The following is a 13,684-nucleotide window of genomic DNA, read 5'->3' on the forward strand; positions in this document are numbered from 1 at the left end:
CCTTAGCCAGAGCCCCGAGGGAGCTGCGCGAGCTCTTGGATCAGCCTCCTTGCCAACACCAGGTTGGGCCTGGGTCAGGCTGGGCTGGGCGTCCTGTGGGCTCAGGCAGGATTGTCTCAGCAGTCTACCTCCTCACCAGCCTCCTTGGGGGGTATTCTGGGGGCCTGGGCCTTCCCCACTGTGGCATTGGAGTGACCAGTGCCTGCATCAGGGCATGCCCAGGAGGGAAGCAGAGGGTGTGTGTATGGGCAGGGCAGTGCCTGCTGGGGATAAACTTACCTGGAAGGCTGCAAACCACATGAGCCAGTCCAGGCGGTAGTGGTAGGGGGAGATGAGGCAGGGCCGTCTCCAGGGGTCCCCTGGTTTGCACTTGAACTCATAGTCCTCCCACATGGCATCAGGAGCACTAGCGTTGGGGCTGGCCGTGCCCTGCAAGATCACTTCTGTCCGTTCCTTGGTGATGCTGTGCAGAGATCAGGCTGTGGGTCTCCAACACGCCCACTCACCCTGGAGGCTGCTCCTCTCTGCAGTGCTGCTTGTTGCCCACCCTGTCCCCCAGCCCACACTCTGGTTGGGGGTGGGTCACTGAGTGGACAGATGAGCTGTCTGGGCCCCTGGACACCCCCATGGGCTGATTTAAGGGTACCTTCCTGCTGCCAGAAAGCCCCAGCCCCAGCCAGCACATGCCTCCAACCATCTCCAGCAGCTTGGGGAGGGCACAAGGGAAGTGGAGGCTGTGCGGCAACCAGGAGCTAGGAAACCAAAGGTCACTCTGGGAGTGACCAAGACTGAGGTGCTGGCCCCAGGGCAGGGAGGGCACCTGGACTCTGAGACATAGCATGAGGGGTTCTCCTACCTCTTCCTGGTGACCTTGGGCCCTGCCACCAACTCCTCCAGCCCTGCCTCCCAAGGTTAGGACCAAGAATAGTCCTCACATGCCTGGTACACTATGAGTGGCAGCTGCTCCCAGACCCTGTGTGAGAGCTTGTGCTGTCCACCCCAGGACCCCTGTGGACTCAGCCCTGCCCTGTGGTGTGACGGCCTGGCTGTGGTCTCCTCACTGACCTCCTGCTGCTCACCTACATCCTGGGTCCTTGAGGGTCAGGCTAGGGGAAGGACAGGAAACAGGTGAAAATCCACATCACCCCATTCCCCCTGGGGTCACACAGTAGTCCCAGGGTTAGAAGGGAGCCCATCCCAGCCCCACCTGGACAAGAAAATGCCACCAGTATGGCCGTGCAGGGCTTAGTCTCCCCCTGGGCTTCCCTCAGAGCTTATGATCCTGGAGGGTGAGGAGAAGCTCCTGGCAACCCCATCCCCGTACCTTCCAAAGGCCCCATATGTGTTGACGATCCTGAGAGAGCTGAAGGAGGTGTTCATGACCTGCTTGGAGCTCAGCAAGTTTAGGACCACAGGGATGCTGAGCCAGGCCACAAGGATGCCCAGTGAGAGGTTGACTGCCCGTCGCACCACACAACCTGGGCCGAGAGGGGTCATGAGCTTCTGCCTAGTGCTGAGCCCTCTCCAGCCTGTCCCCTGCAAGGCCCTGGCTACTGCCTGGCCCCTCTAGGCTCCCAGCCACTGGCGGAGGTGCCTGAGGCTGTGTGGGCTGCTGACTCCCTGTCAAAGAGCTGGGAGGGTCTCTACTCACAGCCCCTGGTCCCCAAGCTGAGGGCATCTTTCGAAACAGGAGTGGAGGCTGAGCCCTGACAGAAGTTCTCTATGAGGCCCAGCTGTGGCTTGCTTAGGGTAGCAGTGCCCTGACCTCATCAGCCTTGATCCCAGGGAGGACGCATGTCCCCACACAGCAGTGACTGCTGCCCACTGCCCTGCCCCACCAAGAAGCCCCACCTGGTGAGCCCATAGGATTGGGCTGCCAGCTACCTGGTCCATGCCCACCTACCAAAGCTGGGCTGGGGCCGGGCCCCTCGGGCTTCCTCCTGTTGCATCCTCAGGACTCGACCCTTCAGGCTGCATGGCCCAGATGGAAACAGGGGCCCCAGGGTGGTGTCGTCAAAGCAGGCAAGGCTGGGCACGATGGTCAGCCAGTTCAGGAAGCTCAGATTCCCGCTGATGATGAGGATCACCTGGGGGATAGCGGCACTGAGTCACGGCTGGGGGTCATGTTGTGGTGTGTGTGTTGTGGGGCTGGCTAGGGAGGGACAGGCCAGCTAGGGTGGGCACAACCAGGCTGAGGAGTGCATGGCCGATAGACCCCATCCTGGCTGGATTGGGCTCTGCCCTCAGATGGCATCTCATTCATCCTGGAAAGCCCCCACAGATTTGTGCTGTGGCCATAGTGGTGAGAGCTGAGGCTGCAGACATGTGTGTGGGGTCCAGGATCACAGGAGGCACAGTGACCACATGGGTTCCCCAAGCCCTAACAGAGGAGCCAGATAGAGATATGAATGGGGAGTTTTTAAAATCAGCTTTACTGATACAAACAACAAAATGCACTCATTTTAAGTGTACAATTCAATGGTCTTGACACATTTGTGCCTGCATAAGTAACCATAAAATACATTCCCATCCCCAGGGAGTCCTCTGGACACTGTGTGTAATTGACCCACAGCCTCAGAGCTGATTCCTGACTAGAACTTCTAGAGTTCTGGGCTGGGCTTCATCACTTGGCAGGCGGGGGCAGATTGACCCTGGCAGCTGGGGGGCCGCCATCCCCTCTAATGGGGCAGGTTCTCACAGGAGGGACATTATGGGGGCTATAGCCCCCTCCCTCTCCCCACTGGGAGGATGGTCGTGGCTATGTTCAGCTTCTCACTGTCACCAGTGAAGTCTCCCAGAATGTCTACTCACACATTGGCTTGGTTGGGCTGTGCGGCAGGAGTGCAATGGCAGAGACAGTTTCCTGGGCAGGGATGCCATCCATGTTCCCACCAGCAGAGCAGGTCCAGCTGCCATGTGGTTCTGGCACTGGGCACGGTCATTACTAGCACATTAGCAGCTCGTGGGGTTTAGGTGGCCTTTCTCCACCGACTGAGGGCTTCCCAAGGATTACAGGACGTCACACATCCTCTTCTATGGTGTCTAACTCTTTCTCTGTATGTGGCTGGGTTGTCCCTGCTGAGCTGTGAGAGGGCTTCATGGCTGCTTGCTGCCAGCAGCTGCCATTTCAGGTTCTTTATGGTGTCTTCAGAAGAAGTTTAGTTTTAAATTTTCATGAAATCCAATTTATCAATTTTTAAGTTTTACATTTAGTCCTTTTTGTGTCCCATCTCCAAGGTTATAAAGACATTTTTATAGGCAGTTTACATGTCTGGCTGCCATGCTTAGGGTCTGATCCATGTTAGTCTTTTATGTGCAGTGTGAGGTAGGGCTCAAGGCTATGCATGACCACTCAAGAGAAGAGTTAAAATGAGAACCATCTGGACTGAGGGGTGCCCATCCCCACTGGGGTCTGTAGGTACTGGTGGGGCCTAGGCTGGCCATGATGAAGTATGTCCTCCTTAAAGGGCTCTGGACACCTCTTGTTGGCCAAAAGAGTGGTGCAGCTGACTGAGCCCATGTTGGTGGGGAGCGACTGGATTCAGTATTTCCTTGTGGCCAAGCAAAGCACATTGTGGTTCTGCTAGGGGCGTGTGTGTGTGTGGCTATACTCTCATCTCTGCTCCCTTTGTTTCTATATTTCAGTTATAGCCCCGTCCTGTCCCAGTAACTGGGGAGGAATTTAAAGTAATAGATGCTGATGTCTAATGAGGAGTTTGAGGGGGAGGGGCTGGGAACCAATTGTGTCAGGTTTATGGATCGTAACGGCGTTTTATGAAATGTGGATTCATGGCTCTCCCTGGATTAATTTGGAAAACTAGTTTTCTTGGTACTGAGCCCAAAAATAATTATTTCTTACTGTCTACTGTCTATCATGTGATAAATCCCTGTGCCAAAACCAGCCCAGCCTCATCCCACTCTGGGCTGGCAGCCTCTCCCACCAGCTCCCTTCAGAGGGTCCAATCCCTAGGCCTTGAGTCACTCTGGCAAGGGCACTCTGTCCTGGGCCCATCTGGCTTCTCCCTGAGTCTGATCGATGGTCCTGGGCAGGGCCAGATGGGAACCTGTGTGGTGGGCAGTGGACACTCAGAGCGCTGAGCCCCCTCATTCCCAGGGAGGGCGCAGGGCTATGCTAAAGTCTGACCTCGAGCTGGGCCCGCTGGTGCTACAGAAAAGATGGCCCTGTGTGACCTGCCTTCTGCCTTCAGCTCTGGCCTTTCTCACACTTCCTGGTGGTCAGCTAGGCTGTGGCTACCTGTAGATGGGATTGAAGTGGCTTCCTCTGCCCACAGGCTGCAAACCTAAACCTTCCTGGAAAGTCCCCATGTGGAGGAGCACTGTGAGCCGGATGACCAGCTCCTGCCTGTGGCTCACAGCCTCCAGCACTCCAGAGCATTCCAGAAGCTCTATGGTCCAGCTAAGATGCTCTCCCACCCTGCCAGGGCCCCATGACAACCTCCTGGGGTGGCTGGACAGGGCTTGGAGAGCCACCCTACCTGACCGGTCACCTGCCTGTGGAGGTGGTGGCTTCTGAGGTGCTGTAAGGATACTGACAGTACCTGGGGCTACTGTCCACCACAGGGACTTGGGGACCTGGAGCTGTCTGGCCTGTGGAGGCTGTGTCCCCTGCAGCTGCCAGGGGTGATATCTGGCACTCAACACTGCCTGGTGACCAGTCTGGACCATGCTCACCTGAAGGCTCATGGGGCCACCTCTACTATGCCTGCTGGGGCTCCTGAGGGCCCACGTGGCCTGGCCTCTCAAGGCTGCCTTTTCCAAGTGGCACAGTCTCCTCTGCAGGGCACTCATTGCCTCCTTGGAGAACTCCTAGAGCAAAGCATCCTGGAGGAGCCCAGAGCAGGACGCCACTGGTGGAGGGGCCCCCAGTAGTGAGTGACACTGACTCCTCTGCACCCTCACAACAACTAGCCCCGCACAGGAGAGTCACCAGCAAGAAGCCGGATGGAATCTGATGGAATGTGAGCTAGTGATTCTCCAGAGCGGGGTGGAGACAGGAGGGCATTTATGAAGAAGACAGTATAAGCACATGAGAAGTGAAACAGACTCAGCAGAACACATGGCCTCTGGAGGGGCTTCCAGGGAAAAGACCGAAGTAAAAAATAAGAGTTAAATTTCCTCAAGTGAAATGAGGCCTGAGCCTGCAGGTCAAATTCCAGGACGGATCTCTGAAACCGGACCCCTGCCCATCACGTTCCGGCAGACTTCTCATTCCCAACAATAAAGTCGAAGTTAATATAGTATGAAGCATTTAGACTGAAAAAATGTAAAGAAAAGACAAGAACGAGAAAAGAAAAAAAGGAAAGGAAAATAAAGGAAAGGCTATCCAAGAAGTGCTGAGATTCTCATTTCCATGTCAACCTTGTGCAGCGGCTGTGCTGATCTTTTCTGCACCTGAGACTCTCATTTGCAAAACTGAACAAAAGACACCTTCAAAGAGCCCCTTGCAGTGCGGGGCGGGGTGGGGGTGGGTAGGGGTAGGTGCGCACCTGCCTCCCGGGCCCAGGTGTGATCAGCTTGTGAACAAATGTGTTATCAAAGAAGAGAGTCTGGCTGGCGGGTGGACGCATCTGTAATCTCTCAGGGGCATCAGGAGCCGCCTGGAGAGGCCCATGACACGACCACCCAGTCCAGCTCCCACCTGAGTGTATGCCTGAAGGATGAGGTTCTGATGCAGGGGCCTCTCCCCAGCGCTTGAACCTGGCACCCCATGGCTGCTGCCAAGGTTCCAGGAAAATTGCCCTCAGGTTTGATTTGGGACCTGTCTTTGTGCTGGCTGTAACCCAACCCTCCTGAAGGGTCCGTAATTCTGCCTACTGACAGTGAAGAAGGATGTGGTGGCCACGCCCAGAAGACCTACCAGCTGCCCACTCCTAGTGGGAAGGAGCTGTTCCTAGCTGGGCCTGGGGCCTGCTAGGCAGCAGTTGTGGCATAACTAGCTCAGGGACCTGTGCTTCCTTGGGGGCAGGTTTCTTTAAGGCTTTAAAAGAGAGAATTAGCCCCCACTGTGGGGAGCTAGGGAAGGGCCTATGGTCCAGGACTCTTCATATGGCAGCCAGGCCCTGCCTAGCACTTGGAGAGACCCAGGCCCAGGCCATGCTCAGCTCCCCCTAAGCCTCCTTCCTGGGTCCCTGCTGGCATCTGTTCATTTGGCACCATTATCTCAGAGAAGGGTGCCTCTGAGTCCAGGCCCAGTGGCTTCATGTCCTCCCTGCCTGCCGGGTGGCACTAGTCTCACAGGCTGTGGTCCCACAGGTGGCTGAGATGATTATCGTGGTCTTGCCAAAAGGATGCTGGTGATGTAGCGACAGAGCGATCCATCAAGATGTCAAAGGTGGTGGCATCAGTAGTGGCACAGGCTGACCCTACATCTGGATGGTATCCTGGTGGCCGGGAGCCTGGAGCCACAAAAAGCTTGTTCCTGCTGGCCCAGGGAAGCCCATTTGCTGGCCCTCGGCCCGGCGGAGGCTGGAGGCTCTGGGAGGTCGGGATCTGTTGTGACCACTGCTTCCTGTGCAGCTCAGGTCCACTTGGGTCCGGTCAGCAGTGCAGGTCCTGCAGGCCAGGCTGGGGCCTGGCTCTTGAGGTCTTGCTCGGACTGCTTCCCAGATGCTCCTGAGGCTTGGTTGTAGCCCTTAAGTCTTCCAGCTACAGGCTCTGTGAGGTGACCTGAGCAGAGTGTTTCTCTGAATGGCTGCCCTGCTGGACATATGCTGCCCTCTGCCCCGTCTGTGGGGAGAAGCAGTCCTCGTGCTGGCACTGGGCATGTGACAAGGCAGGAGAAGGCTGGGTGCCCTGGACAAATAGAAGGGGTCCCTGGACCAGGAAGGCTGAGGTCTACATGCCCAGGGTCTGGAATGTTCTGGGTGGCAGGATCCCCTCTATGCACCTGAAGAGAAGCCAGGTGGGAGCCTGAGCTTGGGAGCATGGAGGGTGGGCTCAAGCCTGGGGTCAGTGGCCCACTGCCCCTTTGGAGTTGGTGGGACCCATCCCAGGAGACTCCTGGTGCCGTGTGAGGAGGACCATGTGTTCATAGTTCCAACCTTAGCATGCAGTGACATGGCAGCAACTCATTGGAGGGAAATGTGCCAGCTCTGACCTCTCTCCCATCCCACACCAAGGTTTGGTCACTACTCTCTCCATTGAACAAACCAGAGCTTTAAAACACATGTTTGTGTATATTGAGAGGCCAAAACCTTTCTCCCAGGGTGTTCCAGTGCAGCCTCCCTGGGGGATCTCGGTCCCGGGCACAAGTTGACCCTCCTGGGCACTTTCCCAGATCTGCCCTCTGGGTCATTCTAATGTGAGCCCAGGTGTGGGCCTGAGCCCCCAAGAGTCACAGAGCACACTCTGGGTGGAGTCCCATTTCTGACAAAGCCATGGAGCTCTGAGGACTCAAGAAGGCCTGCCCCGTGTAATGAGGCACAGCTGTGTCCCTGCAGCCTGCCCTGCTTTACCCACTCCATCCATCTCATCGGCTTTTTTTTTTTTTTTTTGAGACACAGTCACTTTTTCACCCTTGGTAGGGTGTTGTGGACTCATGGCTGATAGCAACCCCAAACTCTTGGGCTGAAGTGATCCTCTTGCTTCAGCCTCTTGAGTAACTGGGACTACAGGTGCCTGCCACAACACCCGGCTATATACATATAAATTCTTTTGAGACAGAGTCTCACTTTGTTGCTCTTGGTAGAGTACCCTGGTGTCATAGCTGATAGCAACCTCAAACACTCAAGTGATTCTCTTGCCTCAGCCTCCCAAGTAGCTGGGACTATAGACACCCTCCACAATGCCCAGCTATTTTTTAGAGATGGGGTCTCCCTCTTGCTTAGGGAGGGGTCTCCCTCCCAAAGTGCTGAGATTATAGGCATGAACCACTACACCCAGTGACCCGGCTATTTTTGAGATGGGATCTCACTCTTGCTCAGGCTGGTCTCCAATTCCTGAGCTCAAGGGATCCACCCACCTCGGCCTCCCAGAGTGCTAGAATTACAGGCGTGAGCCTCTGTACCCAGCATTGGCTGTTTTCTTAATAAGAGGTTTGGAATTTAGTGCAGAGTGTGAGGCCAGAGCACCAGAGGGTCTTGTCTTTCCTGTTTCCCTTCTGTGTCACTGAGACCACGTCTTCAGTGGGAAGTGAGTCACATCACAGGGGCCATCTGTGCTCACCACTAGCCAGCAGTATCATGAACGACCCTGAGTGCATTCCACAGGCTGCAGATGACTTGGCCCTGTGGAGCTGGGAGCAGAGGCGAGGCCAGCAGAGACCTGGGGGGCAGCACAGGAAGATGGACTTGTGGGGTGGAGCTGGGCCCAGGAGGCCTGCAGCAGGGTTCCAGGGCCAGCAACCTGACCCTAATAAGGAAGAGAACAAACATCTGGATAGTGCCTGCTGTTCTCCCAGTGACCAGCAAGGACACATGCCTGTGAGGGGGTGGACCTGATAGTAGCCATGCGCCCAGGACCTTAATCAGCTCACACTGAGTACAGAAGCAGAACAGGTGGGACAGAGGCTCCAGAATACACCAGGCAGGGGCCATGTGCTGGACCGAGGGACAGCCCTGAGTCCCCAAGATGAGAGTGTCCAGCCTTCTGTGAATCTCAGACACACTCACAGAGGGCCCTGACATGAAGGCCACCATAAGCGACACGGCACGTGAAACACCCAGATCAAGAAAGTCCACAAGGTATTGCAGCTCAATTTACAATCGCCAAAATGTGGAAACAGCCTAAATGCCCACCAACCCAGGAATGGATTAACAAGCTGTGGTATATGTATACCATGGAATACTATTCAGCCATTAAAAAAAATGGAGACTTTACATCCTTCGTATTAACCTGGATGGAAGTGGAAGACATTATTCTTAGTAAAGCATCACAAGAATGGAGAAGCATGAATCCTATGTACTCAATCTTGATATGAGGACAATTAATGACAATTAAGGTTATGGGGGGGTGCAGAAAGAGGGATGGAGGGACGGGGGTGGGGCCTTAGTGTGTGTCACACTTTATGGGGGCAAGACATGATTGCAAGAGGGACTTTACCTAACAATTGCAATCAGTGTAACTGGCTTATTGTACCCTCAATGAATCCCCAACAATAAAAAAAAAAAAAAGAAAGTCCACAAGGACAGGCCAGTGCCCTAGGCTGGGAGGGCACACTCATGCATGTGCCCACCCCAACCAAGCTGCACCCCAAGGAGGAGATTTCCATGTTATGTGTGTTATGCCCCAAGCCCAGCTCTGGTGACAGAGCCTCAGGGCCCTAGAAGGGCAGGCTGAGCCACCACGGGGAAAGGGGCCAGGCCCAGCGCCCCCAAACACAGCCTCCAAGTCTGCAGGCCAAGCCTCCTCCCTGTCCCTGGCTGGGACAGGTGGCCCAGGTGGGCTGTGGAAATCCTGGTTGGCAGTTGCCACCCCTCCCAGGGAGCCCTGAGAGCAGGGTGCCAAGCTGGAGGAGGTCTAGCTGTCGTGTCTCTTTTCACGTGCACCCCTCCAAGCAGGTGGTGGGTGGGGCCTGAGAACCCTTCAGAACATCTGTGTAAACAGTGTGGGAGATGTGCACGCTCACATCCCAGCCCTCCCAAAGGAAGAAGCAGACAGAATAGAACAGGCCCGCTAAGAGACACCTCTGGGTCACACATGGGCAGAGAGGAGAGGGTGGTCTGGCAGTACACCTGGCATTTGAGTGCACACGGTCACTCTCAACCCCATGGTACACTGTCCCCCAAAGGCCAACTGCCCCGCATGCCTGAGCGGACCCAGTCTGTGAGTCCAAGGTTCTACTCTGCCCACTGGGTAGGTATAGATGCAGCACAGCTTCCTTGGGAGGGGCGTGTCAAGCCAGAGCAGAGCTGAAGCCCTTGACCCAGCATAGGGCTAGAGAGGACAACCACCTCTCCAGGCCTGGAAGGAAAGTTGGTGCCTGGGCCAGCCAGGGGACACCAGAGCCTCAGAGGGGGTGAGCCCCCTCAAGGCCCAGCTCTGTCTCCTCCCCAGTCTGTGCTGACTGTGTCACCACTGTCCAGGAAATCTGGACAGAAAGCCCACTGGGGCGAAGACCCCAGGACTGGGCTGACACCCGGTGCTAATGCTAAGGGAATCGAGGCCCAGGCCCATTGTGCCTGGGAAGGTCCTCTCTGTGTAAAGTGAGGCCACAGAGGTGGCTGGTCAAATCCTCGTCCTTACCTGCCTCACCATCACAATCCCTGCCAAGTGCTTTCTGAACAAGTGAAGTCATTTCAAAGCCTCTGTCTCAGAGGTCAAAGTGCACATACCCCCAGTTCTGTGTTCAGGGGGCTGAACCCTTTCCAGCTGCACCAGTGACTCAAACTATCATTACTTTTTTAAAGTAACATGATGATTTGCCTTTTGGTGGAGCTTACTGAAACTAGTCGGGTTTATTTGGAGGAGCAGCAGGCAGAACTGGCCATTGCAGCCTGAGGGCCACCAAGACTAGGCCAGTCAGGATTATGGCCCCAGGGGTGGACACTGTGCCAGGGCTGTAAAAGCAGCCAGTGGGCTAATTAATGCCCCAGCCACGGTGGCCACGGTGGCCCAAGGAGACTCACATTCCCCCTGAGGCTGTGTCTGTGTGTCCCTGGTGTGGCAGCTCTACACTCTCTACTGGGAGGAGCAGGTGGGGGCCTGGGCTGAGACCCACGGATGGAGCCCAGGCTGGTGGGTAGTCCTAGGGAGGCTTGAGCCCCTGTCTGCTGCCTCCCCCCACCAGCACGTATCCCGGACCATGGGCCCAGGGGCCACCTGCCTGTGTGGGGCTGGTCTGGTGAAAAGCTACCCTGGCCTTGGGGGGTGCCTGTGTCAGAGGCCCTGAGAGAGGACCTTTGAGCCCAAGGCCCTGCCCAGATTAGAAACCAGGAGACTGGCTATACCACCGACCTGCAGGGCACTCGTGTCTCTATACATCCTCGATAGCATCCTATGTGGGGGCCATAGCTCTGTGGCCCTTCCTTGGATGGCAGGGAAGTAAACTGCAGTGCATCCAGAAAGTAGGGGATTACTCGGGGCTGGAAAGATGAGTGATAGAGCCATGAGAGGACACGAAGGAACCTCAAATGCTAATTGCTAAGTGGGAAGCATCTGCAAAGGCCACACTCTCTGCGTCACCCCTCTATGACATTCTGGAAAAGGCAGTGCTGTGGAAGATCAGTGACTGCTGGGGGCTCGGGAGGGGAATGAACAGGTGGAGCACATGGAACTTTCAGGACAGCGAAACAGTTCTGTGTGATACCCCAGCAGAGGACATAAGTGTACACTGCACACTTGTCCAAACCCAGACAATGCGCAACTTCAAGAGGGAACCCTCATGTAAACTATGGATGTCAGCTAAAGACAGTGTTAACCACACACCCAAGCCACAGCGGTGCCCTCGAAAACATGTCCATGGAAGGACCAGAGCATGAATGCTCATGGCAGGCTCACGGCCAAAAACACTGGAAACAACCCCAAGGTCCAAGGACATTAGAATGGATAAACCCTACTGTGGGACATTCACACAGTGGGCCCAGCCAGCAGGGGTGCACTCAGCATACACCAGCAATGCGATCCAACCTTCCGCAGCAGCGCTGTGTGACAGGAACTCCCAGGCCAGCCAGCCCAGCATGTGGAATGCACAGCTGAAATCTGGAACGCACAGCTGAAATCTGTGCAGTCCATGGGGTGTGAGTTATGCCTCCATGAAAACAAAAATAAGTCAAAAAATTTAAAAATCCTTTCATCCATGATGACTGGATGACAACATCTACAGGGAAAAGCAAAGACCTGAGACTGGCCAAGACCCTGTGGAGAATGTGTGGTGGTGCCCCTGCCCCAGGAGGTGCTGCTTGATGTGGGGGCTGTGGGGCAGGATGGCAGGAGCTCTGCATAGCACAGAGAGCCTGGGGCCCCAGAGTCATTTGCTGGAGCAGTGGGCCCATTGGACATGTGGAAGGGAACTTCTGGGACTTGAGAACCATCAGGATAGGATACCACGGGGAGTGTCCCTGCTAGGCATGTCTGATACTTCCTATCCGCTAAGCCCTCAGACCTGGCTGCCACCTGGCATTGCCATAGATGAACTGTCTTGGGAGGGGCCAGGGTCTGCTGGGAAGGAGACTCTAAGCATCCAGCTCAGGTGGGCTGCAGTGGGCCCCAGGAGGATGGGGCTGGTGAGGCTGCTCCCCAGGGGGAGGTTATGACACCGCAGGATGCACTTGAGAGGGGTCTTTGACACAATAGGTGCCCCTGGCAGCGACCAGTAGCACCCCAGGGTACCTCTGGAGGCACCTGTGACATCAGACCATGCCATCCAAGAGGACTTGTGATACCTCATTGTACCATCTGGGGGGGACTGTGACTCCCCAGGGTTCTCTCTGGCAGGGCCTGTGACTCTTAAGGGCCTCCCCCCATGATGGGTTGGCCAGGTCTCAAGGGCCCCACTAACCTGGAACAGGATCTGCAGTGCCCCGTGCAGGATGCACATGCGACGGCCCAGGAAGACGAAGAAGGGTACCACAAGCTCCAGGAAGTGGTTGCTGAGAGTCTCAAAGCGGTGGAACCACCAGGGCGACCTGTGCAGGTAATAGGCTGCGGGGTTGGGCACCGGCTGGGTCTGTGGGAAGAGGAGGCCCCGTGAGCAGGGCTAACCACCATGCAGGCTTCAGAGTGGGCAGGGCTCATGCCCCACCCAGCCCCACCCACTGGCCTCCCTGGCCTGGCCCTGCAAGTTCTGAAGTCTGAAGCAAAAGCAAGTTTATTGTCTTTGTTTTAAAACCTTTATCAACTAAAGGCAAAGATGGAATTGAGGAGACACAACACGAAGCTGAGGACATATCCTACACATGCAACCTGGGGGACATGCTGCCCTGCTGGCTGCAGGGGCTGTGCTGTGAGCCCCAGAGACCACAGCTGAGCTGGGCCCAGCAGGATGCCCCATCTGCTCCCTGCCTGTCCTGCAGTCACCCAGCCCCAGCATGCCCGAGGCAGACAGCACACGGGGCTCTGAGAAGCAGCCTCTATGGGCCAGGACCCTTTGCCCTCTCCAGGGGAAGCTCCCCAAAGGCTAGTCCCTGAGGCAGGGAACCAGGAGGCAAGGGCCATTCACTTGCAGCCTGGAAATGAGCAGGATGTGCAGACAGGGCGAAGCAGGCAGCTCCTGAGTCCCACTCAGCAGCCTGGTCGGAGACAGGGAAGAGCCTTGCCTCATGCTAAGTTCCCACCATGGGGCAGACACATCTCCAGTGGGAACACCTGGGAGACCTGGCTGGCCACATGCTGTCCCCCAGAAACCCCTACAGTACAGACGTGTCTCCAGCAGAACACCTGAGACACCTGGCCTGGGAGTGACCGCTCGCTGTCCCTGATGCCCCATGCTGTCCTGGGCTCTCTGAGCCATTCAGAGCTGCTGTCCCTGGCTGATGAGAGAGAAGCAAAGAACTTAGTACTTGCTGGCAGAACAATCATGTTCTGCTGAGCCCTTTCAGAAAAAGCCAGTTGAGATCCTGTGTGTCCCATGGGCTTGACTGCCCAGATGACACCAGGGGACCCCAAATAAATAGGGAAAAGAAAGGAGAGTATCTGCCTCAGAGAGGAGAGGGGTTTCCGCCAAGGCTTCTGGTGAGAGTCATTCCTTTGGGATTTGGCCCCTGGGATGGCCTGCCTGGTCTTCAGG

The 13,684-nt window shown here is 56.0% G+C and overlaps 1 protein-coding gene across 1 annotated transcript in view; it reads right to left on the reverse strand.

The window, feature by feature from the left end:
- The window catches only part of LOC128562040 (lipase maturation factor 1-like), a 95,543-nt gene that overhangs the window by 18,127 nt on the left and 63,732 nt on the right, over positions 1–13,684 (reverse strand). The window contains exons 5-8 of the mRNA XM_053556646.1: positions 12,458–12,625; positions 1,904–2,087; positions 1,325–1,478; positions 280–463 (exon numbers count right to left, since the gene is read on the reverse strand). Of these exons, the coding sequence (XP_053412621.1) occupies positions 280–463; positions 1,325–1,478; positions 1,904–2,087; positions 12,458–12,625 (690 nt within the window). The remainder of the gene's footprint in view (positions 1–279; positions 464–1,324; positions 1,479–1,903; positions 2,088–12,457; positions 12,626–13,684) is intronic.

The sequence above is a fragment of the Nycticebus coucang genome, chromosome 12, assembly GCF_027406575.1.
Source record: "Nycticebus coucang isolate mNycCou1 chromosome 12, mNycCou1.pri, whole genome shotgun sequence".
In the NCBI taxonomy this organism is placed as follows: Eukaryota; Metazoa; Chordata; class Mammalia; order Primates; family Lorisidae; genus Nycticebus; species Nycticebus coucang.